At 38.1% G+C, this 27586-nt stretch overlaps 1 protein-coding gene across 1 annotated transcript; it reads left to right on the top strand.

Moving 5' to 3' along the window:
* Window positions 1-96: 96 nt before the first annotated feature.
* LOC103658151 (histone PARylation factor 1) lies at window positions 97-27586 on the top strand. The gene is made up of 8 exons (XM_008685634.2): window positions 97-247; window positions 3693-3852; window positions 5888-6077; window positions 7241-7339; window positions 16610-16760; window positions 20825-20912; window positions 24761-24933; window positions 27345-27586. Exons 1-8 carry the CDS (start codon window positions 197-199, stop codon window positions 27474-27476), a joined length of 1044 nt encoding a protein of 347 aa, XP_008683856.2. The 5' UTR covers window positions 97-196; the 3' UTR covers window positions 27477-27586.

Below are 27586 nucleotides of genomic sequence, written 5' to 3'. Positions count from 1 at the left end.
CGCCCTGCGCGCGAGTGGGCGGAGCTTCGGCCGGTCCCCTCCTCGGATCTTGGAGGGCGGGGCACAGGCGAAGCTTTTCCCCTATACTGGCGCGGCCGCGCAGAGATTCAGATTCGTGTCTCTTGAACCGGAAGCAGTCGGCGGCGCTCGGAAGCAACGGCGGGACGCGGGATTCCGCTGGCACTGTAGCTGCAGAATGATTGCTGGCGGTGGTGGCAAGCGCAGGCCCGGCGGGGAGGGGCAGCAGGTACTGCTACAGAGGATGTGTGGGATCCGCAAGGCTCTTTGGGTGATAAGGAACCAAGGGGCAGCACATTGCATGTATCCAGTAATCATTGAGTGGCCGCTGCGTGCCCGGGAACGGCGGTCTGCGCCAGCACCGCTATTTCCCGTTCTGCTGGGGTTTGGAGCAAAGAACTAGCGCCTTTGCATCTTCTGCCCTCTTCCCGGTGCGGTTCCTGGGGAAGCCGATTAGGATAACCAATGGTTCATTCGTTCAACCAGCAACAAATTGATTGGAAACCGATTATACGCCAGGAACTGTGCCGGGCGCCGCGGTTTCAAGATGCATCATGCTGCCACTGCCCCACGTACGGCCCCCAGCCTGCGGAAGCTGGGCGCCGTGAATATGTATTTTACTGTAAATTTTTTTGTTTGGCATTGTAACGCTGTTGTGTAAAAAGTGTTGTGGAAACATTGAAGGAGGATCTAAGTCCCAAGGGGTTGCTAAGGAAATCTTTTAGGGCAATTCAAATTGGACATGGCTCTTGAAGGCACAAAAGAGAAATAAGAGATAAGAAATAGAAATAAGTGTAGAGGATGTTTGGGTACAGCGGAGTTGGACCTGGCTGGACTCGGAGATGGGAAAGGCACTAATGAGGGGGAGGAGGGCATAAGGATGTGCACGTTCTCATACTTCTGTACGATTTCAGAAGCTCTATACTGCTGTAGCGATGAGGAGAGTCAGGCAGGAAAGAATTGGCATTGTGGCAAGGACGGTTTTCAGAATTACTCCGTCTGTATTATAAACCAGATAGAGCAGGACAGTGTAGAGAGCTTAATTAACTGGTTGAGGGCAGTGTTCTGGGTATTACTTATATTGGGTTATGCTTTCTAGGTAAAGAGTAAAGGATTAGCGTAGCCTATGAAGGGGACAGCTGCCCTAAATTCTAGTTAATTGGGGCTTTGAGGAGGCTGAAGTAACGTGTGAGGTAAGACAAAGCTGAAAAAAAATCTATTTCCCATTGAAGATGCAATAAACTGCTTTGACTGAGTGATACTATTAGAAATAAAATACCAAAGATGAAAATGAGTCTGTAGAGACAATAGCATTTAAATATTATGTACTGCGACTATTCTGTGTATTTTTACAATTTACTCCTCCTAACAACCCTGTGATATAGGTACTACGTGTCCTTTTTGTAGATGAGAAAATAAGGTACAGGTTAAGTAACTTCCCCAAGGTGACAGCTGGAAAGCAGAAGGGTCAAGAGTCAACCCAGACAGCCTAACCATTAGGAAAAACTGCCTTTCAGTAAGGTAGATTAAGGCTTTTCCTTCTAACATCTTAAGTTTGAGCCAATCTTTGAAAGCCTAACAAAAGACCTCTATAAAAACATAAGGGAGGTTAGGTCAGCACTTGGTATGTTCCTACTGTTCTGTAAGTAATTGGAGAAAGCAGTGTAAAGTGAATGAATCTGTGCTGTGGAGCCAACCCACCTGGATTTAACTGCTCCTTCACTTTCTAGTTAGGGACCTAAGGGAACTTACTTCAGTTTTCTCATCTGTAAAATGTGGATAATAGAAATCTAGCTCACAAGGGAGTTATGAGTTATGAGTTAATTCACAGAAAGTGCTTAGAACAGTGACCTGGCAGATGGTAAGTGCGTAATAACTATTATTTAGTATTATTTATTTATTATCGTTTTTACTGTTATGTATTATCAGCATCCGTTTTTGGATCCATATTTCAACAGCATATAATTTTTTTATGACCTCAGACACACAATCCTTGGCATAATAAACTGTTATTGGTCAATGCATGGTCCTCTTTTACCTTATTTAATAATATAAAAAACACCTGTGACTCCATTGTCCTACCCCGGAACTGAAACCCTGACAATAGCTCTACATGTGTTCCTCGCCTATCTTTTCTGCCCAACTTCCTGTCGCCCCATTTATGTAGCTACCATCCTTGTCCTTATGTTTTCCCTTGCCTTCTTTTTATAACTTTATCACAAACAGTATTTGTTTGTTGTTTTTGAATTTAAGAAGGCTATCATGCTGCGTATGAACTTCAAGGACTTTTTTCCTTCATTCGACATTATATTATTAAGACTGATCTATATTGTTGCGTGTGGCTTTATTTTCCTTTTCGCTAAGTGGAATATTCCATTATTTGAAATCCTGTAACTTTGTATCCTCCCGTCAGTAGGCATTTTCATTTGTTCTCTTTTCTGCTCTTAGAAACAGCGTTATCAAGAACATTCTTGTATGTCATCTAATTCATAAATATATTGTGTTGACTTTGATACGTAAAGTAACATCAATAACCTTGAGCCTCCTGGGAGAATGGAAGAATATAAATATGAGAAACATCTAGAATTTTTCAGCCTCACACCTTGGACATTTTGAGGCTGATTAAGTGCTTGTTGAGGAAGCTAATCCCGTGCATTGCAGAATGCTTAGCATCACTGACCTCTACTCCACTAAATGTCAGCACCCTCCTAAATTTGTGAGAGCTAAAAAGTTCTAACATTACTACATGTGTCCCCTGGGAGGCAAAATCACTCCTGGTTGAGAAGCACTGATACAGGTGGAAAGGAAGAATAAGAAGGAAGGAACTTAATCCAAAAAAAAAAAAAAAAGATCTAGTTTCCTAGAAAGAAAAAAACTGATTGCTAAAGATATGTAACCTCTAACATAGAATTTTATCTTTTTTTTTTTTTTTTAAGATTTCTTCCTTCCTTCCTTTCTTCCTTCCTTTCTTCCTTTCTTTCTTGGAGAAGGAGGAGAGGGATAGGGAGAAGCAGACCCCCCCCCTCCGCCAGCTGAGCAGGAGCCCAACGGAGGACTTGAACCTGGGGCAGGATCATGACCCAAGCCAAAGGCAGATGCTTAACTGACTGAGCCACCCAGGCACCCATCAACATTTTATCTTAAGAGAAATTTATCAAATAGGCATTATAAAACCTATCTTACTTCACAATGAACATTTTGCAGAGATATTAGAGATTGAGTTTTATAACCTAGTGCTGACATGAAAGGCCCTTTTCTGAAATAATTGTTTTAGCTGGTAAATCCCTTTTTATCCAGTTATTTCTGACAGTCGGCTTCTGGTGTGATCACTGAATCCATTTTAACAAAAAGTATGATGACCTATTTATCCAAAGAAGGCAAAACCTTCCTATTCCTTATTCTTCCTGCTCTTCACCTTTTCTTTTATACTTTTTTTTTTAATTTTGTTTCCATTATCTTGGAGAAATATATTTAAAGATTTGTTGTGTGCATCCTTCTTGACCGCTATGTATTATACTGTTTTCCTTTTATCTTTGCCCAGAAGAATCCCCAGATTTTATTCAGAAATACCATTTGTAGAGTTTTAGGGAAAACATGTTTCTCAGAGTTGGGTGAACAAAAATGGGCAGTATTGTTACTTTTGGAGAAACAAAGTTTTGTATGCTGATTTTCAGTGTGAAAAAACAGTTGATGTGAAGAAGAGTAAATCCTGTGAAGCTGATGTCTCCAGTGACCTTCGAAAAGAAGTAGAAAATCATTATAAGCTTTCTCTGCCTGAAGATTTCTATCACTTCTGGAAGTTCTGTGAAGAGCTTGATCCTGAAAAGCCAGCTGGTGAGTTGCTCCAGAATCATTCTCCTGCTTCTACCAATGGAAAAGACAGTAGGAAACTGGACCAAGGATCTAAACAGTTCACAGAAAAGGAACTTTTTCAAAGATGTTTCTAAGAGAAGTATAAAATAATCCTATAATAATATGTGACTATCACCTGTTATACTGGCAAAGGTAAATAATTTCACAATGTGCTTTGATGAGGGTTTGAAAGAAAACCAGTGCTTTGCTATGTGGCAGGAGTTTTAGTATGACTTAGCAGTTCTACTTCTAGGAACTTAGGGATTAGGTGAACTAAAAATTATGTTCAGTGATATTTATTGAAACAAAAATGGGAAATGGCCTAAAGCCCATCACTAATACATCTATCAATGGATATTCATAATTTTAAAAGAACAAGGTAGATGTTAGATAATGATAAAGTGTTGCACCTGAAATATTTCAAGTGAGAAAGAAAATGCGTATAGAGTATGCTACCATTTGTATTTTTTAAAAAGTCAAGGATGCACATACTCCCGTCTACTTTCTGTGTGCTTATACTGTCCGAAATGATGGACAAAGAACTGATAATGGTTGTGACAAAGTTACTTTTCACATGTTTTCACAGGTGGGAGAGAAGTACTCCCATATACTACTGATGGAAATGTGGATTAGTAGATAACAATGAATTTTGGCGTATAGCAAAACACTTAAACTGTGCAGCAACTTGTCTAAAAATATTCATGACTGCACAAACATGTATTAGCAAAGGGGCGCCTGGGTGGCTCAGTTGGTTAAGCATCCAACTCTTGATTTTGGCTCAGGTCTTGATCTCAGGGTTGTGAATTCAGGCCCCGCATTGGCCCCACACTGTGTGTGGAGCCTATTTAAAACAAAAACAAACAAAAAACCCGTGTATTAGTAAAGATGTTCACTGAAGCATTGTTCAGAAGAGAAAAAAATTAGAAGCAGTAAATGTCTATCAATGGAATATCATGCAGCTATTAAAAATTATGAAAAAATATTTAATAGCAGGGAAAAATATTCAGAAAATTTAAGTGAAGACAGACTGGAAAACAAAAGAAAACATTGCAAAACAGTATGATTTCCTTTAAAATATCTCTATATTTATATACATACAGGGAGGAATACATTGTTATTATATACCAGACTATTAACCTTGTTATCTCTATGGGCTAATGAGATAGATGACTTTAGTTTTTTTGTTGCTTTAAAAATTAGTATATGCTGTTCCGGCTAAGCGGAACTATTTTTCCTCCCTCTAAATAAACTGTTTCTAGGCCTTTATTCATGTTGTTTCTCTTAGAAGAATTTTCTTCCTCTCTTCATTCCCATCTCCTTACATATCCAGGTCCTCCCTGGAGTGCTTATTCTCTTAAAGAAGGAACAAGGACCCATCTGATGTTATAAAAGCATATTTTGAACACATACAGTTGAAGTTTACATTCCGTGACTCTGGTTTTATTTAGCAATCTCCCTGTGATCTGTGGAGGGAGAAAGAAGATGGAATCATCTAGGATTAGGCCAGAGGCAAGGGAATTGAGAGTGATAGTTAGCTGAGATAGAGGGAAGGGCAAGAAAATATTTTCGCTAAATACATTTTTTATTAAATAAACTGTTTACCCTCCTTAACGCACATTCACTTACGTCTGTCTTGTCTCTCCCTTAATATGGGTGTGCTACAAATATTTGAGGCTAACAACAACTAGTAATGAGACAAGGTAAGTGTTCAAAGCTTTAATATGCCCATAAGAATACTGAACAGTCTTGCTTTGGCCAAAATAAGAAATCGCAGTATGTAAGAAATGCAGTAAATTTAAGAGAAAATCTTAAATGTAGGTGCCACATTTTCATTGCTCTGATTTTTCATCGAGTATTTATAACTAATGTCTTCAAATGTAACTGAAGCTCTTTTACTTTGGAAGCTTTTTTTTTTTTTTTTTAAGAAAATTGCTTAGAAATAGTTTACAAATAAAAAACATTATTTTCTATCTGCCTTCAGAAAGTTATTGTCTAAATAAACTTACTTAATTTATAGATTCACTTTCCACAAGCCTTGGCCTTCGATTAGTGGGTCCTTATGATATCCTTGCCGGAAAACATAAAATGAAGAAAAAATCAGCAAGCCTGAATTTTAACCTTCACTGGAGATTTTACTATGATCCTCCTGAGTTCCAGACGATTATTATTGGAGATAATAAAACTCAGTTCCACATGGGGTATTTCAGGTAAAGGATCTTTTCTTCTCTAGAATGCAGCTACTGGGCCTTCTAGTGAGTATAAGTAGGCATTCACTGGACTCACCAACAATGAAGGCCATATTTTCCTCTTATTGGTGGATCCCTAGGCATTGATGGTCTTGATCTTGCCCTTCTAACCCACCCTAGGATGAGTGGACTCTTGAGGTTGAACCTCACTGGTTTTTCCTTTGTGGTTATAAACTTTTCATTACCTTTTGGGTTCAGGAGGGCTCTTTTAGCCAAAGAAAAATAATTTAGAGAGTTACCATGTCTTAAATTAGCCATGTGTTTCCAGGGGCCATAGAATTAAGAATGTGCTTTGGGGTCAGACTGGTTCTATTATCTGAGTGACTGTGTGCCAGTCACCTTTGGTGATTGTGACTTTCTATGCCTCAGTTTCCTCTCATGAAAATGAGGATAATAATTGTACATACCTGATAGGAATATTTAAGAGGATTAAGTGGATACATGCAAGATGCTTGGAATATTAAGAAATCGAAGTAGCTTGAGAGATAAAAACACCTTGTGCACTTCTACTAGTAGAAATGCTGTTGTTTAAAGATTAACCGTAGGATAATAGAGGAAGTAGAAGAAACATGCCTTGTGAGAAGTATTGTGGTACCATGGAATGCACACAGGGCTGAGGATTGAGTTACATGAATTCTGCTTTTGGTTTTGCCATTAACTTACTAGGACCTTGGCTGAGTCACTTTATCTCTGTTTCCTTGATTGTAAAATAAAAGGATTTGGTTGTACATATATATATATATATATATATGAATTGCATCCTTTCACCTCTCAGGTTTTACAGTCCTATGTGTCCTGTTTCTTCTTGTTTCTCCACCTTTTTTCCCCCCCAGACTGTAAGACAGAGAGGATCGCATATAATATTCCCTCCTTTTGACGGGCCTTATTCCCCCTTCCTTTGTATTTAGGTATAAAAGTAACTAGGTCTAAGAATTTTAATTTGAGTATCTATTATATAAGTGAAATGTGTTGTGATAGTCCTAAGAAACTTAGCACTTAAACCTGGCAAATTTGTCCCAATTTCTTAAAAACCTACAAACATAAATTCTTGTCTATAGGCCTAAAATTCTACTTGCCTGATAAATTATGGGCAGCTAAATTTTTAATATCTTTTACTTAAACAGGGATTCTCCTGATGAACTTCCTGTATATGTTGGTACAAACGAAGCAAAGAAAAACTGCATAATTGTTCAAAATGGAGATAATGTGTTTGCCGCAATCAAGTAAGAAAATCTTTTAATCCCTCTCCTATTTATAATATTTGTTTACAATTTTTGTACTCTCTACCAGTCCCTCACTGAGGGACATTGAGGTAACTCCAAAATTTAGATTCCTAAAGATCATTTCCATGATTTTTGCAGATATTCTTATCCACACTTCTACTTTTCACCAAAAAAATACCTCTTATATAACTCATTATTTTATTTAAGGAATAAATTTATTTACTTATTATTTAATCTTGACTTCATTAGTCCCATAGCAAAACCAAAAGATTTTTTTAGACATTTTAAACACAATCATTGGGACACCTGGGTAGCGCAGTCGTTAGGCGGCTGCCTTCGGTTCGGGGCGTGATCCCGGTGTTCTGGGATCGAGTCCCACATCGGGCTCCTCCGCTGGGAGCCTGCTTCTTCCTCTCCCACTCCCCCTGCTTGTGTTCCCTCTCTCGCTGGCTGTCTATCTCTGTCAAATAAATAAATAAATAATCTTTAAAAAAATAATAAACACCATCATTAAGAGTTCATTACAAGAACACATTGTGTACAGTTCTAACAAAGACTTAATACAGTAAAAGCAGGTGCTCGTAAATTGTTGAATCACTATATTGTACAGCTGAAACTAATATAACACTGGGTTGACTCTACTAGAATTAAAAAAAAAAAAAAAAAGGCAGGTGCTTACGAAAATCTTGGAAGGGCCAGTGGAGCAGACGGAGTCTCCAGGAATGCCGGTCGTGTGGCAGCACTGGCTCACTCTGCCACCACCAAGAAGCTGGGCAATCAGGATCCGCTGCCACGAGTGGCTGTAGGACCGCGTTGTCTTTGACTTAACCTGTGGCAGTAAAAGGAATGCCCTGCCTCTGTCCCTTAGCTGCGACGGAAGCTAACGGCCCAGGCACTGAAATGTCAGCCGCGCTGCTGCAGCACAATCCGATGCCTCTAACTGGACTCACTCTAGAAACAGACACACAGTCTCCACCTAGTATCTCTCCCAGCCTTGCCGTTTTCCAGGAATTGTTTGCTTGAGAGAAGCTAAGCACCACGTGGAGCCTGAGCGCAGAGTAGTCTGGGAAAGGTAGCAAGCTCCTACTTCACGTAAGGGTTTGAAATGGAGCCTCCTGAGCCAGTCGACACTCTACCAGCCACAGACATGACTGAAGCGAGTTCACGTTGTCACAAAATGGAGAAAGCCATCTTTGTCAACTTAGATATAAATAGATCGTGTTTTGTGACCTTTTTATACCCTATTTAAAAAAAGACCTAAATTCTCTGTGACTTAATAGTGCAAATTTGCAGTAAACAGAATTTAAACTAAGTCAACCTGTGCCCCCTCCAGACTGCTGCATGCCTACTGATGGAGCCAAAAGAGCAGCTGTATGGTGGATGTTCAAAAAAAGTTCTTTGCCTCCTGATACCGCTGAGTTTTTTATAAAGCGTTTCTTGCTATCTATAATTTATATATACTTTTAAGCTGTTTAGATTTATTCAGTCTAAATTGGTGGTATCTTTATTAGAAACTATAGTTGTTTACTTATTGCCTGTCTCTTACATTAACATACGTGTTCCATGAGGGCAGAGGCTTTTCCTTGTGCACAGTACCTGGCCTGTAATAGATGCTCCCTGATAATTTATTCATTCTACAAATACTTGGGCATGCAAAAATGCCTGATTTTTCATAAGTCTATTAGGCTTACTAAAAATCTTTTTTAAAAAGAAAGATGTAATAGTTGTCTAAAATAATCCAAGACTGTTCTGGGTTTTTTTGTTTGTTTTGTTTTTTAGCTTATTGGAGAACACACACAAACAAAAAACAAAACACTGGTGATTACTTTATAATTAGGTGAAGACCAGGAAGTATTTGAGTACCTAATGTTATTTGCTTCCTTTTTCTGTATCAACCTGAATAAGGTCTTTTTTTTTTTTTTTTTAAGATTCTATTTGACAGAGACACAACGAGAGAGAGAACACAAGCAGGGAGAGTGGGAGAGGGAGAAGCAGGTTTCCCGCTGATCAAGGAGCCCGATGCAGGGCTTGATCCTAGTTCCCTGGGATCATGACCTGAGCCGAAGGCAGACGCTTAACGACTGAGCCACCCAGGCGCCCCTGAATAAGGTCTTCTTAAGACCATTTGTAATAAATTATTTTTATGCCCAGAGAAACTAGTTCTCTTTGTGCAAGATTTAATAATAGCCAAAGAAAGGGGTGCTGGGCTGAGTCAGTTAAGCATCTGTCTTTGGCTCAGGTCATGATCTTAGGGTCCTGGGATAGAGCCCCACATCAGGCTCCCTGCTCAGTGTGGAGTCTGCTTCTCCCTCTCCCTCTGCCCCTACCCCCTGCTCATGCTCTTTTCTCTCTCTCAAATAAATAAATAAAATCTTTAAAAATAGTAATAGCCAAAGAAATACAAATTCAGCCAGCAAAAATTAGTAAAGATTAAATAATGGTAATACTTATTGATGGTTAGAGTGTAAGGAATCTTACTGATTGAAGTGTTAATTGATAAAACCTTTATAGAGAGCAGTTGGAATAAGGTTATTTAAATATTTTTCCAAGATTTCTTGACAGATAATTAACATTGCCAGGTATTGAGCTAAGTAAACATTTATACCCTTAAATCAGCAATTCCATTTCTACCTATTTATCCTTTTTTTTTAAGATTTTATTTATTTATTTATTTATTTGAGAGAGAGAGTGCACGCTCACGCACAAGTGGCAGAGGAACAGAGAGAGAGGACAAGCAGACTCCACGCTGAGCACTGAGCCCGATGTGGGGCTCGATCCCACAACCCCGAGATCTTTACTTGAGCCAAAATCAAGAATCAGTGACTTAGCTGACTGAGCCACCCAGGCGCCCTAGCTGTTCATCTAAAGAAATTTTAGGTACACAAATATGTGTTTATATTAGAGATTATTTAAAAAACGAAAAACTGGAGAAAACACCCCTATTCAGCAACAGGGAAAATTAGGTAAATAAATATGGAATGTCAATACACTTTAATACCAGGTTATTGATTTGTTGATTTGGAAAGATGTTTAATACATTATATGAAGAGGTCAAATAAAAGAGTAACATGGGATGATTCCATTTTCATATGGTCTATAAAATATTTGTCTTTGGACCACAAAATTAAGAGTAGTTTTTTTCTCTTCGCTTTTTTTTCCCTCTAAATTAATTGTAGCAATAGTTTTGACCTCACGAACTTCCTGCAAGGTTTCAGGGACCCCACAGGGTCCCCAGACCATTCTTTGATAACTGCTATTTAATGGTTTCAAACCTGTGTATCAGAACCCCATGAGTTACTGGTTAAAAGTGCTTTACCTTGAACTCTGCAGGTCTTACTTTTAGAGATGCCACTTTAATATATCTAGAATAGGACTCAGGAATATCTTCTTAAAATACATGTTACGAGTATATCTAAATGTAGCCCAAAATTATACTTCTGTAATTTTAATTAAGTTTAATTGAATATTTGAAATGAATGAACAGTCATTTAATGAATGCTCAGTTTGTGCAGGCCCAAATACAATGTAAAACATTTGGTACTTAGTAAAAGAATAAATGGGCCAATACATCAGAGCATGGGTCAACTTATTAAATAATCAATAAGTTATTGATAATATGCATTCATACATTTTTTTAAATTAACATATAATGTATTATTGTTTTCAGAGGTGGAGGTCAGTGATTCATCAGTCTTATATAACACCCAGTGCTCATTACATCACATGCCCTCCTTAATGTCCATCACCCAGTTACCCCATCCCTCCATGCCACTCCCCTCCAGCAACCCTCAGTTTGTTTCCTATGATTAAGAGTATCTTATGGTTTGTCTCCCTCTCTGGTTTCATCTTGTTTCATTTTTTCCTCTCTTCCCCTGTGATCTTCTATTTTGTTTCTTAAATTCCACATATCAGTGAGATTATATGATAATTGTCTTTCTCTGATTGACTGATTTTGCTTAGCATTATACCCTCTAGTTCCATCCACGTTGTTGCAAATGGCAAGATTTCATTTTTTTTTTAAGATTTTATTTATTTATTCGACAGAGATAGAGACAGCCAGCAAGAGAGGGAACACAAGCAGGGGGAGTGGGAGAGGAAGAAGCAGGCTCATAGCGGAGGAGCCTGATGTGGGGCTCGCTCCCATAATGCCGGGATCACGCCCTGAGCCGAAGGCAGACACTTAACTGCTGTGCCACCCAAGCTCCCAAGATTTCATTTTTTAATGGTTACGTAATATTCCATTGTATATATACCACATCTTCTTTATCCATTCATCTGTCGATGGACATCTGGGCTCTTTCCATAGTTTGGCTATTGTGGACATTGCTGTTATAAACATTGGGGTGCAAATGCCCTTTCAGATCACTACGTTTTCATCTTTGGGGTAAATACCCAGTAGTGCAATTGCTAGGTCATAGGGTAGCTCTATTTTCAACGTTTTGAGGAACCTCCATACTGTTTTCCAGAGTGGCTGTACCAGCTTGCATTCCCACCAACAGTGTAAGAGGGTTCCCTTTCTCCCCTCATCCTCATCATTTCCTGACTTGTTAATTTTAGCCATTATGACTGGTGTGAGGTGGTATCTCATTGTGGTTTTGATTTGTATTTCCCTGATGCCAAGTGATGCTGAGCATTTTTTCCTGTGTCTGTTGGCCATTTGTGTGTCTTCTTTGGAGAAATGTCTGTTCGTGTCTTCTGCCCATTTCTTGATTGGATTATTTGTTCTTTGGGTGTTGAGTTTAAGTTCTTTATAGATTTTGGGTACTAGCCCTTTATCTGATATGTCATTTGCAAATATTTTCTCCCATTCTGTCAGTCGTCTTTCGGTTTTGTTGACTGTTTCCTTTGCTGTGCAAAAGCTTTTTACCCTGATGAAGTCCAAATAGTTCATTTTTGCCTTTGTTTCCCTTGCCTTTGGACACGTGTCAAGCTCAGAGTACTTTTAACCAATAATCCAGGAGGTTCTGATATATATTCAGGTTTGAAACTATAACCTAAACAGCAGTTATCAAACAGTGGTGTGTGGACTTCCAGAGTTGCCTAACACTTTTTTAGCAGAACTGTGAGTTCAAAACTATTTCTGATAATATGTCATTTATGCACCAATGACACAAAGGTAATGGTGGGTAATGCTGATGATACCTTGACAGAAATCAAGGCAGTGGCACCGGATTTGCAGTTGTCATTGTATTATTCATAGCAGTAATTTTATGTGAATGTCATTTAAGAAGGTCAGTGGTGAAGCAGTAAAGATATTAGATCTCTACCATTGAGCGAGTACACACATCTGTTTAACATTTGATGAAATGGGAAGTATGTGGAAAGCACATCTGCATACTCAAATGTTAAGGTTTGTCTCAAGAAACATGGTCTTGTGAGATTGACTTGGGAGCTGAACTTTTCTCTCGTTTACTTACTTGAGAGAGTGACTGACAAATTTTGGGTATTCTCACATGGGTATTTGGCAGACATCTTCTCAAATGAGCCTAAGAAAACAACTGTGACTATATTTGTTGTCAGTGATAAAATTTAAGATTTCAAAAGCAAAAATTAGAGTTAAGGAAACTCGTAATCACCATTGTGAGCTTAATCACTTCTCACTACCTAAAGACTTTTTAATGAGATTGATGGTAGTATTAAGTAATATGATTTTTTTCACATTGTGATATAATGGAGAGAATTTTTATTTTTTAATTTTAATTCCAGTGTAGTTAACATACAGTGTTATATTAGTGTCAAGTGTACAAGAGTCATTCAGCAATTCCATATATTACTCAGTGTTCATCAAGATAAGTATACTCTTAATTCCCTTTACATATTCCCCCACCAGCACCTCCCTTCTAGTGACCATCCATTCTCTATAGTTAAGGATTTTTTTGGTTTGTCTTTTTTTTTTAACCCCTTTGTTCATTTATTTCTTAAATTCCATATATGAGTGAAATCATAGGGTATTTGTCTTTCTCTGACTGGCTTATTTCACTTAGCATTATACTCTCTAGATCTATCCATGTTGTTGGCAAGCATTTCATTTTTTAGGGCTGAATCATATTCCATTGTATATATTTACCACATGTTCTTTATCCATTCTTCTATTGATGGACACTTGGACTGCTTCCATAATTTGCCTATTATAAATAATGCTGCAGTAAACATAGGGGTGCATATATCCCTTCAAATTAGTGTTCTTTGGATAAATACCCAGTAGTGTGATTACTAGATCATACGGTAATTCTATTTTTAATTTTTTGAGGACCCTCCATACTGTTTTTCACAGTGGCTGCACCAGTTTGCATTCCCACCAACAGTGCATGAGGGTTCCTGTTTATCCATGTCCTCACCAACACTTGTTGTTTCTTGTGTGTTGATTTTAGCCAATCTGATTGGTATGAGGTGGTTATCTCATTGTAGTTAGTTAGTTAGTTAAGAAATCTCTACACCCAGCATGGGGCTCAAACTCACAACCCCAAGATCAAGAGTCACAAGCCCTTCTGACTGAGCTAGCCAGCTACCCTTCGTTGTACTTTTGATTTGCATTTCCTTGATGAGTGATGTTGAGCATCTTTTCATGTGTCTGTTGGCCATCTGTATGTCTTCTTTTGAGAAAGGTCTGTCTGTGTCTTCTGCTTATTTTTTAATTGGATTATTTGTGTTTTGGGTGTTGACTTGTATAAGTTCTTTATGTATCTTTATGTATTTTGGATACCAACCCTTTATCAGATATGTCATTGCAAATATCTTCTCCCATTCAATAGGTTGTCTTTTAGTTTTGTTGGTTGTTTCCTTTCCTATGTGGAAGCTTTCATTTTGATGTAGTCCCAGTAGTTCATTTTTGCTTTTTTGCCCCTTGCCTTCGGAGACCTATCTAGAAAGCTGTTGTTACAGCCTATGTCAGAAAAATTATTACCTGTGCTCTTTTCTAGGAATTTTATGGTTTGAGGCCTCACATTTAGATCCTTAAGCCATTTTGAGTTTATTTTTGTGTATGGTATAAAAAAGTGGTCTGGTTAGTTTCATTCTTTTGCATATAGCTGTCTAGTTTTCCCATCACCATTTGTTGAAGAGACTTTTTCCCACTGCATATTCTTGCCTTGTTTGTTGAAGATTAATTGACCATATAATTTTGGGTCTATTTCTGGGATTTCTACTCTGTTCCACTGATCTGCGTCTGTTCTTGTGCCAGTACCATACTATTTCGATTACTACAGTTTTGTAGTGTAACTTGAAATCGGAATTGTGATACCTCCAGCTTTGTTTTTCTTTTTCAAGATTGCTTTGGGTATCTGTGGTCATTTATGGTTCTATAACAAATTTTAGGACTGTTTGTTCTAGTTCTATGAAAAATGCTGTTGTTATTTTGATAGAGACTGCACTAAATCTGTAGATTGCTTTGGATAGTATGGACATTTTAACAATATTTGTTCTTCTAATCCATGAGCATGGAATGTCTTTCCATTTGTTTGTGTCATCTTTAATTTCTGTAATGGAGAGAATTTGATAAAATGAAAATTTTCAATATTTGTCAGATCTACATAACTTACTGAACCAGTATTTTCCAAATGACTACTGCAGGATTCATTCAAGGTTCAAGGTATATCCCAGCAGATTTAATGTAACAGAGTACAAATTGTTCATGGTGGTTATTTCAGTTTGCATATTTCAACTTTAAGCATCACAAAGCAGAGTATTGGAGAGTAGGTTTGAAGCCAAGAGACCAAAGCTTAATAAACTGATACAGAAGTAGTCATAATAATATGATAAGTACAAGAAGACAGCTACTAGGTGCCTTAAATAGTGGTGGAAGTCTTCATAAAGAGGATATTTTACCTAGACCTTGATGAATGTGTAAGAACTTACTACAAAGAATGGGAAGAAGAGTGTTCTAGGCAAGGGAATAGTGTGTGCATGGAAGTATTAAAACACGTGGCGCAGAGTACTTGAGGGCCTGTCTGCCCATATGCCAGACAGGATGAGGAAGCCTATAAAGATTGATTCACCTAGGCCTGACATGATCAGTTTGCTTTTTTTTTTTCTGGTTAATGTAAATACATTCTTTTGATATACAGCTGGTTAAGATTGAAGGTAACAGATGTAATATATGTACTGTAATCCAAAGACAATGATTTTAGTGGTCTTGGTTTCTGTGCACGTTAATCTACTCATACTCATTCTATGAATTGGGTAAGTTGATTATCCTGTGTGCCTCAGTTTCCTTATTTGTAAAATGAGGGTAAGAATAGCACCCAGTCTCAATGTTCTAAGCTCTTTACAGTGCCCAGCCTGTAGCAAACTGTCAAATGTTAGTAGTGAATAGAGGCAAGTTTCTTCCTGGATGTCTAGAGGTGGCTATAGAGAAAGGGGGTCGAGTTCTGTGTCCAACTGAGTGCTGCTTCCAGCTTTCCATTTTACACTTGACCTTCTGCTCTGCTGGCAGAGTCTTAACCTGCTTATGATAAAACATGAAATTATTTCTGTAACTGGCATTAATGTATTGTACTGGTCACGTACTTTAAAATTATTTCAGGGGCGCCTGGGTAGCTCAGTTGGTTAAGCATCCAAGTCTTGATTTCGGCTTGGGTCATGATCTCAGCATTGTCAGAAGAGCCCCACAACAAGCTCTGCGTTGGGCATGGAGCCTGCTTGGGATTCTCTTTCTCCCTCTGTCCCTCCCCCTGCTTGCTCATGTGCTCTCTGTCATCTAAATCAGTCAATAAATAAATACAAATTATTTTGGTTTGTGCTTTTGTATAAGCTTATAAAGTAGCTTTGATTTCCTTTTATAGTTTCTAAATTTATCTTAACACAAATTTGTAGATAACATTTGAAAAAATCTGCTGATCTTAAGTATTGTAAGTATCCTCTGCCTCTTTTTTGAAAAAAAAATCCTTTTTGGTATCCACATACTGTTTTCCTCTGTTATGCCACACTTCTCCAAAGCAGTATGCCATTGTTAATGTTAAGTGATATGGCTTAAAATTGGTTTGAATCTCAGCTTTTTAAATACCTTTTATATCCTTATTACAGACATTACAGAGACCATACAAACTTGAATCATGTTTGCTGTTTCTGTGACTGGTAGCTCTTTTATTAATAATTGCTTTTCTCTTGTTTGAAGAAGTCTGTTAGGGGTTTTGAGAGAACTGTTGGTAATTATTCTGCGGTCTTTCTCTTGCATGGAATTTGACGTCTGTAACGTACTCCCTTAACTTCCCAAGGCCTGTGTCCTTAGTACAGGGGCCTGCATAATAATGAAGGCTTTTACTTCTTTTTCAGATTATTTCTGATGAAAAAACTTAAGGAAGTAACAGATAAAAAGAAAACTAGTCTCTTGAAAAACATAGATGAAAAACTCACAGAAGCAGCCAGAGAACTGGGGTACTCACTGGAACAGAGAACCATGAAGATGAAACAGAGAGATAAGAAAGTATGGTTTAAATCTGTTAGTCTCAGACCGTTTTGCTATTTAATAGGATTTTTTCCTCTTTTGATTCCTTCCCACCTATACCTTATCCTTCTCTTCTCCTGCCCCATCCTGAGGAGAGCTAGATGTCACCCCTCAGGGGCCCCCTCCAGGGCTGCCGAGCCCCTGGATCGCTAGAAGGGTGGCCCTGGAGCAGGGCTTGGGTGGCTCTCACAGGTTGATAGGCAGGCTGAGTCACGCGAGCAGATCGCGCTGCTCTGGTTACTAGCTCATGCCGGGATTTCCCACTCTTTTCATCTTGTTTTACCAGATGCTCATCTCAGAGAATTGGGTGAAAGCAGCTTTGTGCATAGTATTTACCCAAATTTCTTGCTTAATAGCTAAGGATGGTTGATTTAGTGCAAGGTGTTTTGGGGGAGTAGTTTCGTGAAGGTATGCCTTAGAGTAGTTCAGTTAAAGGGTTTGGAAGACAATGTGTATTGAGATTTGCTCGTTTTCTGCAGCAGATGTGTGTCTAAGCAGTCGTGTCCCCTTTTCCCTTAGTGAACCCATTAGCATTTCCTTTTGCATCTCTCCTAACACCTGCATTGTGAGTGGAGTGTTTTGTAAACAGCAAAGACTTCTGGGTATTGGATCCTTTGGTTTTTCACTTAGAAATTTCAGAATAAGTTAACAGACAACCTAGAAGAATTCTGCTTTGGGGTAAATGAGAATTCGATAGGATTTAACTTCCGGTGGAGAAGGATATTTATCACTGCGGAATGAGGGCGCTCCCGTTTCCCACCATTATCTGCTCTGGCTGGTTCATCTGAAAGTTCTAGGCCAAGTTAAGTACTAGTTACTCCTGGATAAACTAACGCTGGTAACTAAGTAGTTTGGTGTATTCGGTTATTGAAAATCCTGCTTCAGCAGCAGGCATGATACATAGTTATAGTCACTCAATTGCAGTCTCAGCAAGACTGCCTTTAGTCCTTGAGGCCAGAAATACTTTCTAAAACTGTGCATTTGAATGAAAGTCACTTCAGTGGGGACATTTGTAAGTTACTTCAAGATGTTATGTTGCCATTTACCTTCCTAGTTTCCATAGGGAGCCTCTCCCACCTAATGAGCATTTCTTGCCTCAGACTTTTGTATTCCTCATCTATCCTGACGAAATATGGTACCTCTGCAGACAAAATAGCTGATAGCAAATTCTTTCATCAGAACCTTATTTTCTACCATCAGTTATAATTTATTTCCGATGAGATTTCCATAATTCTTCCCCATAACCATAAGATGACATTGGAGTTTAAATTTCATAGGTATGTTTGTCCTGGCTTCCTTCCCCATGAGGTTTCTTTTTAGTATATATTTTTTCTGTCCACAAAATTAACTGGTAAAAACATAAATATGAAGGGAAAAAAAAGGAACTTAAAAGACAACCATGATTTTATCCTCCAAAGACAACAAGGTGGTGATTTTGCTTTTTGTTCCTTTTCTATTAAAAAGGAAGTTTGTTCTTTTAATGTCAGATATTCATTTAATTCCTATTTTTCTAGTTCCGAAAAATTCAGTTCCATTCGTATACGTGAGTTAGTGGCTTTGTCCTTATGTGGGAGAGTAACATAGCCATCGTAGTATAATAGGGCACTATACAGCACGCGAGAAGCAATTGTTTCTCTACCGATGATACCTTACGATGCTTCGGAACGCAGAACCCTTGCGAGTTACCCCATTCAACCTCTACAGCAAATCTGCAAACAGGAGGAATTCTCATCCTGTGTCATAGACCAGTAAGTCACGGTTTACAGAGAGAGGCTTTGTTCCCTTATTTAAAATCATAAGTGACCTGAGACCTAAATTCATATGTTTGACATTTAGCTTTCTTTCCACTCCGTCTTACTGATTGGCCATGTGCCACTTTACCTTTTTTATACCTAGATTTCACTTTTAAAAATGAATACGGATTTAATGTTGCTATAAAATGAGGATACATCCTTCCATCATTCTATCCTCTGACTCTGATGCCCCAGAATGTCCCCCACCCTTGCACAGGGTTTTCCTAAATTTGTAATCCTATTCTTGATAATAAAATTAGGATTCTGGTGCTTTGCTAATAATTGCTACCTCTTTATGGAAAATTAGTGCAGTTAATCATCTGTGAAAAAATATGAAAATATATACATCCCGGGGTTTTGCTGTGTGTCAGCCTGAGTGGAAGAGAAGCCAGTAACTATATGGCTGTTTTCTTTTTCTGTCATTATCAATGCTGTTTTATGACCTGCTTTTTTATGCTTGTGATTATAATTATCGTTTCGTATTGCTAAATTGAAGACCCACCTCATAAGTTTTAGAATGGCTGCGGAGCACTGTGCTGCAGCTTAGGTTGCTTAACAGTTTTCACAAATAAAGACAAATCCTGCCATATATAGCCTTCTGTGACTTTCTTTGCACACTTACTTGATTATTTCCTTAGAAGAAATTGTAGTATTGCCAGCTCCAGAGTGATTTAGAGTGGCTATACGTGTAGTTTTTCTTTGCTGGTTTTTCATTTTGTGGAGTTTATTTTCTTTGTTTGCAAAACTTCCCCGTGTGAGTGACGCTGGTTTACTTTTCCGTCAGCAACGTGGGAGTGCCTGTTCTCCCCATACCCTTGCCGTTACTAGATATTAGCAGTCCCTTTTGGTCTTTTCCACGTGCATAAATATAAAATGATATGTCATTGTTTCCATTAGCATTTCTTTGATTATAAAGGACATGAAATATTTTTCACTGACCTACTGGCCATTTGTATTTCTTTGGTGAACTGCCTGAAGTTTGGCCATTTTTGTCAGGGTTAGAATTCACCTTTTCTCACTTGTGTTTTAAGCTGGATGTTTTTTCCTTGTAAGATTCTTTTATAGTTTAAAGACATTAATCTCACTTTTATTGTTATATATATTGCAGATATTTTTATCAGTATCTTTTGTTCTTGATTTTTGATTTTTTTAAATTTTATGTAGTCAAGTCTGTCTTTTCCTTCTCCAATCTAAAATTATTAAAAATATTTGCCTTCTAGTAATTTCATTGGCTTTATTTTTACACTTAATCCTGACATCCAACTGCAAATTATTTTGGTACAAAGAGTAAGATGTAACTATGACTTTGTTTTTTCCAAATGGTGAGCTGTTGTCTGAGAACTTATTTTGAATAATCTGTCCCTTCTGTTACTTAAGAAAGAATGAAAGAAGCAAAAGATTGGGGTCATCTGAGTGAAATAGATTTTAAGATCTAGAGACTTAGGGGAGAAGATTTTAAAATGAATAGCTAATTTTGAGCTTGTGTCCTTCTGTTGTCTTGGCAGTTTTCACTGGGCTGCACAAATAAGTGTAATATTTGAAGTAGTTGTTTTGTTAAGGAAAGACCTAAGAATAATGCCACTGTTGTGAATAAAAAGAAGAATGTAGACTGGAAGGGTTATGGTGGTAGTTGTGGTTGGGCCTGTTCTTGTCTTTGAAGATTACCACTTAAGATCACTGGTTATTGTTATTTTGCTTCTATAAAGGGCACCACAAAACTGGAAATTGCCCTACTTCGGGGGAAGTTTGCAAAAACAAGCCTGAATTTTTCAGGTAAAAATGGGGGCCCTAAACTTGGCAAGATGGACGAGAAGAATTCTGCCCCAACACATTTTCCTGCTAACAGAAAGTATTCCTTGACCCTTTAGGCTCAGTTCCTTATGCTTCCTGCCTAGCAAATACAGTGATCTAAGAGGAAACTTATATTCTGGCTTGCCTCTTATAATAGGATGCGTTGGCATTCTTCCCTCCCAAATCAGGGTGCAGACTTCTGCCTGAGTGCAATTAGTAAAAACCAGTTTCACTGTTCTATCATTTCTTCACATGCTTAACTTTTACTAATTTTGAAGAAATAATATTAAACTTTGGCGGTAGACTCCAAATTGAATGAAATGTCATTAAATGTTACATTTTGACAGAAGTGTTGAGGGTTTGTGTACATTTATTTTGGAAAGTTTGTCGTCGTCGTTTTTATCTATGTACCATGTCTATTTTGTCTGTTTACCAGTAGTCTTATTTGTTTTTATTTAGGTCGTGACGAAGACCTTTCATGGTGCAGGCTTGGTTGTCCCAGTAGATAAAAATGATGTTGGGTACAGAGAGCTCCCTGAAACCGATGGTAATGTATTTCTTATGTAAATGTGTGAGGAAGGTTTTCCTTGTATTGAGAAGTAGGTAAGTATGCCTTTTGTGGGACAGTCGCTAGACTTTAGGGGTGAAGAGCAGGCTCAAGGTCTAGGGTCAGTCAGACCTGAATTAAAACTAGGTTTATAGCTGTGTAACCTTAAGCAAATTACTTAACCTCACTAAACCTTGTTTTTTCCATCTCTGAAATGGTTAATAATGGTGACTACCATTCATATATGGGGATGTTTGCCATATAAAGAGTATGTAAGGTTCTTAGCACAGTGCTTGCCTAATAGGGCTCAAAATGTGGTAGTTAATTTTAAGAGTTTGAAGAATTTTAACCTATTGCCTGGGTTACTTTTCCTTGAACTACTTCGGAACATTTGACGTTATAGTCAACTTACAAAACAATTACTGAAGTAGTGTGTGGTTGTAGAATTCTTTGTGAAAATTTTTTCATCTGTATGTAAGACCGTTTAGCTTTCAGAAGCCCAAGACCCTGAACTACCTCATTTACAAGTACGAAAGCTCCGCAAATGGACTCTTTAGATACAAAATCTCATTGTTGCTATTTGGAAAAAAGAGGGGAAAAATCACTTCTCAACTCTTTCCCCTCTCCTCCATTTCCTTCTTACTGTGAACATCCCTATTGACATTCCCTTATATATTACAAGAAGGATAAAATTTAGAAGGAAATCAAAATCAGCACTGCCTCAAGAACCAAGTATTCCTGCCTAAACACATGTAATATTGGTCATCCGTTTTTCAGAACAGAACTAACCAGGCCTGGTTGTTAGTCTCTGAGGTTGGAACCTAGAAGTCTGCATGTTTAACCAGTTTTCTAAAAAGACTGTTCTCAAACATTGTTGTGCAGAGTCTCCAGCCCAGATTGGTGTCTTAAATCACAACTGTTTTTGCTGTACCCCTACCACTTTAGAGGAATTCCATGGGGAAAATAAATATGGCCACGCACGGCTACAGAGTGCTTTGTATGTGGCTAGTGCAATTGAGCTGAATTTGTAATTTTGATTTTAATTCATTTAACTTTAAAAACTGAAACTTAATTTTTTTAATACTGATTATATGTTGAAATGCTACTGTTTGGATATAACGGGTTAAGCTAAATATCTTAAAATTAGTTTTGCATATTTCTTTAATACAGCTACCAGAAAAAACTTAATTACACAGGTAGCCTGCATTTTCTTTGTTGGACAGGCTACTCTGTCCTGTGTCTCCTCTCTGAAGTCCGAGGTGATCAGTCTAATGGGGAAGGAGTGTAGGCTCCAGCTACGTACTGTTCAGTCTTCTGCTTATACTCCCATCTTCTGCCTACCTGTGGGCCTAGTGCACTCAAAGCTTTATAAAGCAGAGTGACTGGCTTGTTTGGGGAAGTCTGAGAACATTCGTTGTAGATCTAGGAGCCACTAAAACTTCGGGGGTGGTAGGTGTTAAATTGTAGTACCCTGGAGTAAACCGTATTACCCTCCCCTGGTTGTGGTTCTGTATTTTTATGTCCAAAATCATTTTTATTTATCTCTACTTTTTGCTGACCTTCTAGATACTAGCTTCTCCTGTGGTTTAATTACTTTTGATTGGGAAGTGCAACAAGGCATAAAGTTAGGGACCTAATATCATCTTGCTTTTACCTAGTGCTGTTTGCCAGGAAGTACAGTTGACCGGCAGTTTGTTAATGTGCAACAGTGTTCAGCAAATCCCAGTGTAGTTTGTCCGTAACCAGTTTCCCCTTTGAAGCTGCTTAAGCATAACATTCTAACTGGCAAATAAGACACCATTTATTGAGCAATTCATAAATGTCATAATAGATTATATCAAGTGATATATATGCAGTAATCCTCCCCTCACTCTTTAAAGTCGGTCTTATTCCCATTTTTGGGTGGAATGTGGACCTCAAACTTAGGTCTTTCTGACTGTAGGGTGCTTATTACCGCTAAATAAAGAATAATTGCTCAGCTAGTTGCTCAGCTTTAACTTTGGCACAACCACTGTGGCTTAGCTTAAGTATTCCAGTTGGTGGTTCAAGAGGGATAATATAAGAACCAAGTATTGAAGCTCCTAAGTCATTGTTTTGAATAGTAACATTTAAGGCAGCATTTTTGAGTGGTTCGTTTAAGGCTTCACTTAGGTATTAAGTCTAGGTAGGCTTCTGTTAAGTGAATTTTTGTGTAAGTTTTTATTGGTGGGAGAACATATTTTTCCTCACACTGGTGGTGAGCTGAATATTTTCATCTCTGTTTAGTATTTTGATAGCTTAAAAATTGTTATAAATTGCTTATTCTTTTGTAGTCCACATATGACTTGCCTGGAGTGAAAGTAGAAGACATCAGAAAGTGATAGACTTTAAATTACTTTCTAACAGGAGACAACTAGGTCTTCACTTCCATGCCAACTCTAATTGAGTTGTAGGGGCTGCCTGGAGCACTGTGGTGAGAGAGATTCTAAGGGTCTCAACTGATAAGTTATATCTTCTCTGGGTGCAGGAAGGAACCCCTTATTTTCCATTACCTTAAGAAGGTTTTTGATGGAGGCCGATCAGTTTCCTTGAAATGATTGGCACTGATTTTCTTCTGAAGTAAAGGAAGCTTATGAAGTTTGTATAAAACTCCTGAAAAAAGTTTCAGACCAATAAATGTGTCACAGCTGTTTATAGTCAGGAACATAGGAGATGAGTGTACTTTGTTCAGTGTGGTACTTATCCACCAAAGGAGGGAAAAGGAACAAAAGACATTCTGTGACCTCACATAGAGTATGCATTCTGTGCAGTCGTCCCAACTGAATCAAATATATTTGGAGGTTAAAAACCCTAGTATTTCTTTACCACTCTTGATAATCCTGTATAACTATAGTTATTATCAATAGAATATTGTGCCTTATATATAAAACTTAAAATCATGTATCATTCTTAGGTGTAATTGTTGATATGTTAACGGATCTTCCTCTCCCCCCAATATAGCAGCCACTTGGTTTAGAAATGTATTTTTGTTGGTTTGTTTGAATAATATCCATTATTTTTATTACTGGATTATCCTCAGGCAAGTAGTTTGTCAAAAAGGAGGTATGATTTGTCAAAAAGGAAGTCTGATTAGATACTGTTAAGTACCTTCATATGCATCCTGAGATCTGATGCACACCGGCATCCAGAAAGTAGTGGGGGAAAAAAATGTTGAAAGCCAAAACAAAAATGTTAAACCACTAGCTTTTTAAATTTAGGTTAGAAATTTTCTCTATGTTCTTACCTCAAATTACACTTTTGCTATGGCCACATTTTGGTAAAGATTTAATTAGGCAAGGATTTTTTATTTCTTATATTGTCTTTTTCTCTCTATATATGTTTTTGGTAGGACAGGGCAATAAAGAATAAACGTTATGGTCTGTTTGGTGTTTTTTTTTTTTTTTTTTTTAATCCAGCTCCTAATATGGACTAGCCCAGAGGTGGGCTACATATGGTCTCTGTTGCCATATTTTTTGGGTTTTTTTCCAACCAGTTAAAATGGAAAAACATTCTTAGTGTGAGGGTAGTTAAAAACAAAGGGTGGTCACATATGGCCACAGTTTGTTGATCCGTGAACTGGCCTGCTAAAAATCTTTACAAGCTCATGTATAATCATGATTGCAACTAGATCCATGGTAAAATAGTCACACTTTGCTGATATAGCTTTTTTGTTAAGCCATTTTTCTTAAATTATAAAATTGCCATTCTGAATGATCAAGGTGGCATTTGTTGTACTAGTATAAAAATTGATGAGGCAAAACCCAGCTTAATATCTTTTTACCTTAGATGATGGGTGTAGATCATCTTTTTATATCCTTGGTTTCTTACAGCCAACCTCAAGAGAATTTGCAGAACAATTGTTGAGGCACCAAGTGACGAGGACAGACTACAAGCTTTTGCTCCCATTCAGGAAATGATGACTTTCGTGCAGTTTGCTAATGATGAATGTGATTATGGTATGGGGCTTGAGCTGGGAATGGATCTCTTTTGTTACGGCTCACACGTGAGTAAAAGCAAACAAACAAAAAACCTCTGCCTGCCAGCCATCACCAAACCTGTCTCCTCCCCACTGCACTCCGCACACAGGCATACTAGAGCTTGCACATTTATGTCCCCACTAGCATGGTTAGGATGTACATTCAGCTTGTGTGTCAAAGTGAATTTTTTTTTCCAAAGTGAACTTTTTGATAAGCAGATGCCTGGAAATATTTATTTGAAATTCATCTTGTATTCTGCCAAAGGCGGATAACCAAGATTATTTTCTTCAGGTTCACATTAAAATGAATTTACTCATTGGACATATTATAGCCCTTTAGTTAGATATGTGTATGGATACGTACACACACCTTTCGTAGTGCTCCATTTGGTTTTCTGTTGTGGTGGGAGTATTTGTTCTTATGTTTGACTTCCTAGATGAAACATAAATGCTACAGTAGTCCCAACCCCCTACCCTGCTTTATCCATGGTTTTGCTTCCTGTGGTTTCGGTTACCTGTGGTCAGCCGTGGACCGGAAGCAGATGGTCGTCCTTCTGAGATACCGTCAGAAGGGCAGTAGTAGCCTAACACCGTATCACAGTGCCTACGTCTCACCTCACTTCATCTTACTATGTAGGCATTTTACCATGTCACATCATCCTAAGAAGGGTTAGTACAGTATGTTGAAAGCCACCACATTCATGTAGAACACTTACAACAAAATACTGTAATGAAGCTATCTTATTATTCTTGTTAATCTTATTGTGCCTAATTTATAAATTGAACTTTATCATACCTATGTATGTATAGGAAAACATAGCATATAGAGGGTACTGTCCATGGTTTTAGGCATCCACTGGGGGTCTTGAAACCTATCCCTTGTGAATAAGGTGGGGGCTACTGTATCTTCAAATAGGCTTTTGTTGAAATTATTTAAAACACAGGAATTTTGGGGTTGTTTTTAATCATGACCTTTGCTTATTAAATAGGAAAGACCTACCTAACAGTTAAATCAGTGCTTATTCGCTGTAGTTGCCTCAAGGTATACAGTCTATAACATGTTTCTGGAGCTAAACTGTTTGGTTTTAAGTCATATCTTCCCCACTTAGTAGCTGCATAAGATGGCATTTTGTAGCTAAGGGACACCATTGTACCTCTGTCCCTTAGCTATAAAATGTCCGTGCGCGCGCGCACACACACACACCTTTCTCATTTAACCTATTCACCTACCAGGCATAAAGAGGTAAACCATCTGGCTCAGATTCGTAGGCAGTCCGGTTCCAGAGTTAGGGTCTAAATCAGTAATTCCCAAACTGTAAAGTGCATACAAATCTCCAAGAAGAAAGTTAAATGCAGACTGTTTGAGTGCATCTGGGCTGAGGCCTGAGACTGCATTTGACGTGCTCGTGGATACTGGTAACACTGCTGCTCTGTAGACTAGCGTGAACAGCAAGACTAAACCGGCGGCTCTCTAACTTCAGCATGTATCACAACCATGTGGAGGGCTGTTCAAACACAGATCCGTGTACTTACCCCACACCCCCCACCCTCCGAGTTTCGAGTTCTTGGGTGAGTCTTAGGAATTTGGATTTCTGACCCATTACCAGGTTAGGCTGATGCCACTGGTCAGGGGAGTCTATTTTGAGAACTCCGCTCCAAACCATATCACTGTGTTTCTCTGCCTACCTTATGTATGGTTATTAGTAAAAATAAAATGTTTAACAGCCAGAATAACAGTCATTGACCAATCAGAATAATGCTGGGCCTGCCCAAAAAATGTGAATCAACTTAATTGAAAATGATTGGTATGAGTACTATACAACACATGAAAAGGTTTAGCACAGTGCTGAGCATCTCGTAAGTGCTAAATGCCATCAACAGAAGCATTGCCAGATTCTCTTCGAGTGTGTGTGTGTGTGTGTAATAGCAGTTGTCTAAGTCACTTGATAAACCCAAGGCAGTGACTTAAGGGATAGAGCAGGGTTACATGGTGGGATCAGGGAGAGAGAAAGGGGAATAAATGTGATTTGAAAACTCCAATTCAGCCTACCACTTCATATAGTATCAACTAAGGAAGGTAATGATTCAAATCTTAACTGGTGGCGATACACTAGAGGAGGAAAAAGCCTTTGAGCATACAGTTTGGAGCAGGTAAAAAGGATGATGATCCTTATCTAAGGGAGTAAGGAAGCTTAAAATTGTAACTTAGTTTTCTTCTGAATTTTCTTCAAGATGTACCATTAGTCTTTTAGAACTACAAGACTGCCTCTTGAACAGAATGCTAAGTGTGAATTCACTGTTTCTAACCAACTGAGAACGTAGCTGAACTGATTTGGAGAGTATGCTTTGTTAAACAAGAGCTTTTTCAGTGTATTTTTGCTACTTACTAGGGCATCTGCTACATTCTCTGCTTAATGTTATATTCTTTTATTTTTCAGTATTTTCACAAAGTTGCTGGCCAGCTTTTACCTCTTGCATATAATCTGTTGAAGAGGAATCTCTTTGCAGAAATTATTGAAGATCATTTGGCAAACAGAAGTAAAGAGAACATAGACCAACTTGCAGCATGAATGAGAGTTCGCTTTCTTTTGGTGTATAATATTTTAAAGCAGTAGTATTAAACTTGTGATCTTTTTTTGTTTTTAAGGAATACAGCAAATAAATAGATGGAAATATTTAC

This window comes from Ursus maritimus, unplaced genomic scaffold (assembly GCF_017311325.1).
Source record: "Ursus maritimus isolate PB19 unplaced genomic scaffold, ASM1731132v1 scaffold_11, whole genome shotgun sequence".
NCBI lineage: Eukaryota > Metazoa > Chordata > Mammalia > Carnivora > Ursidae > Ursus > Ursus maritimus.
This window is presented reverse-complemented; position numbering and strand designations above follow the sequence as displayed.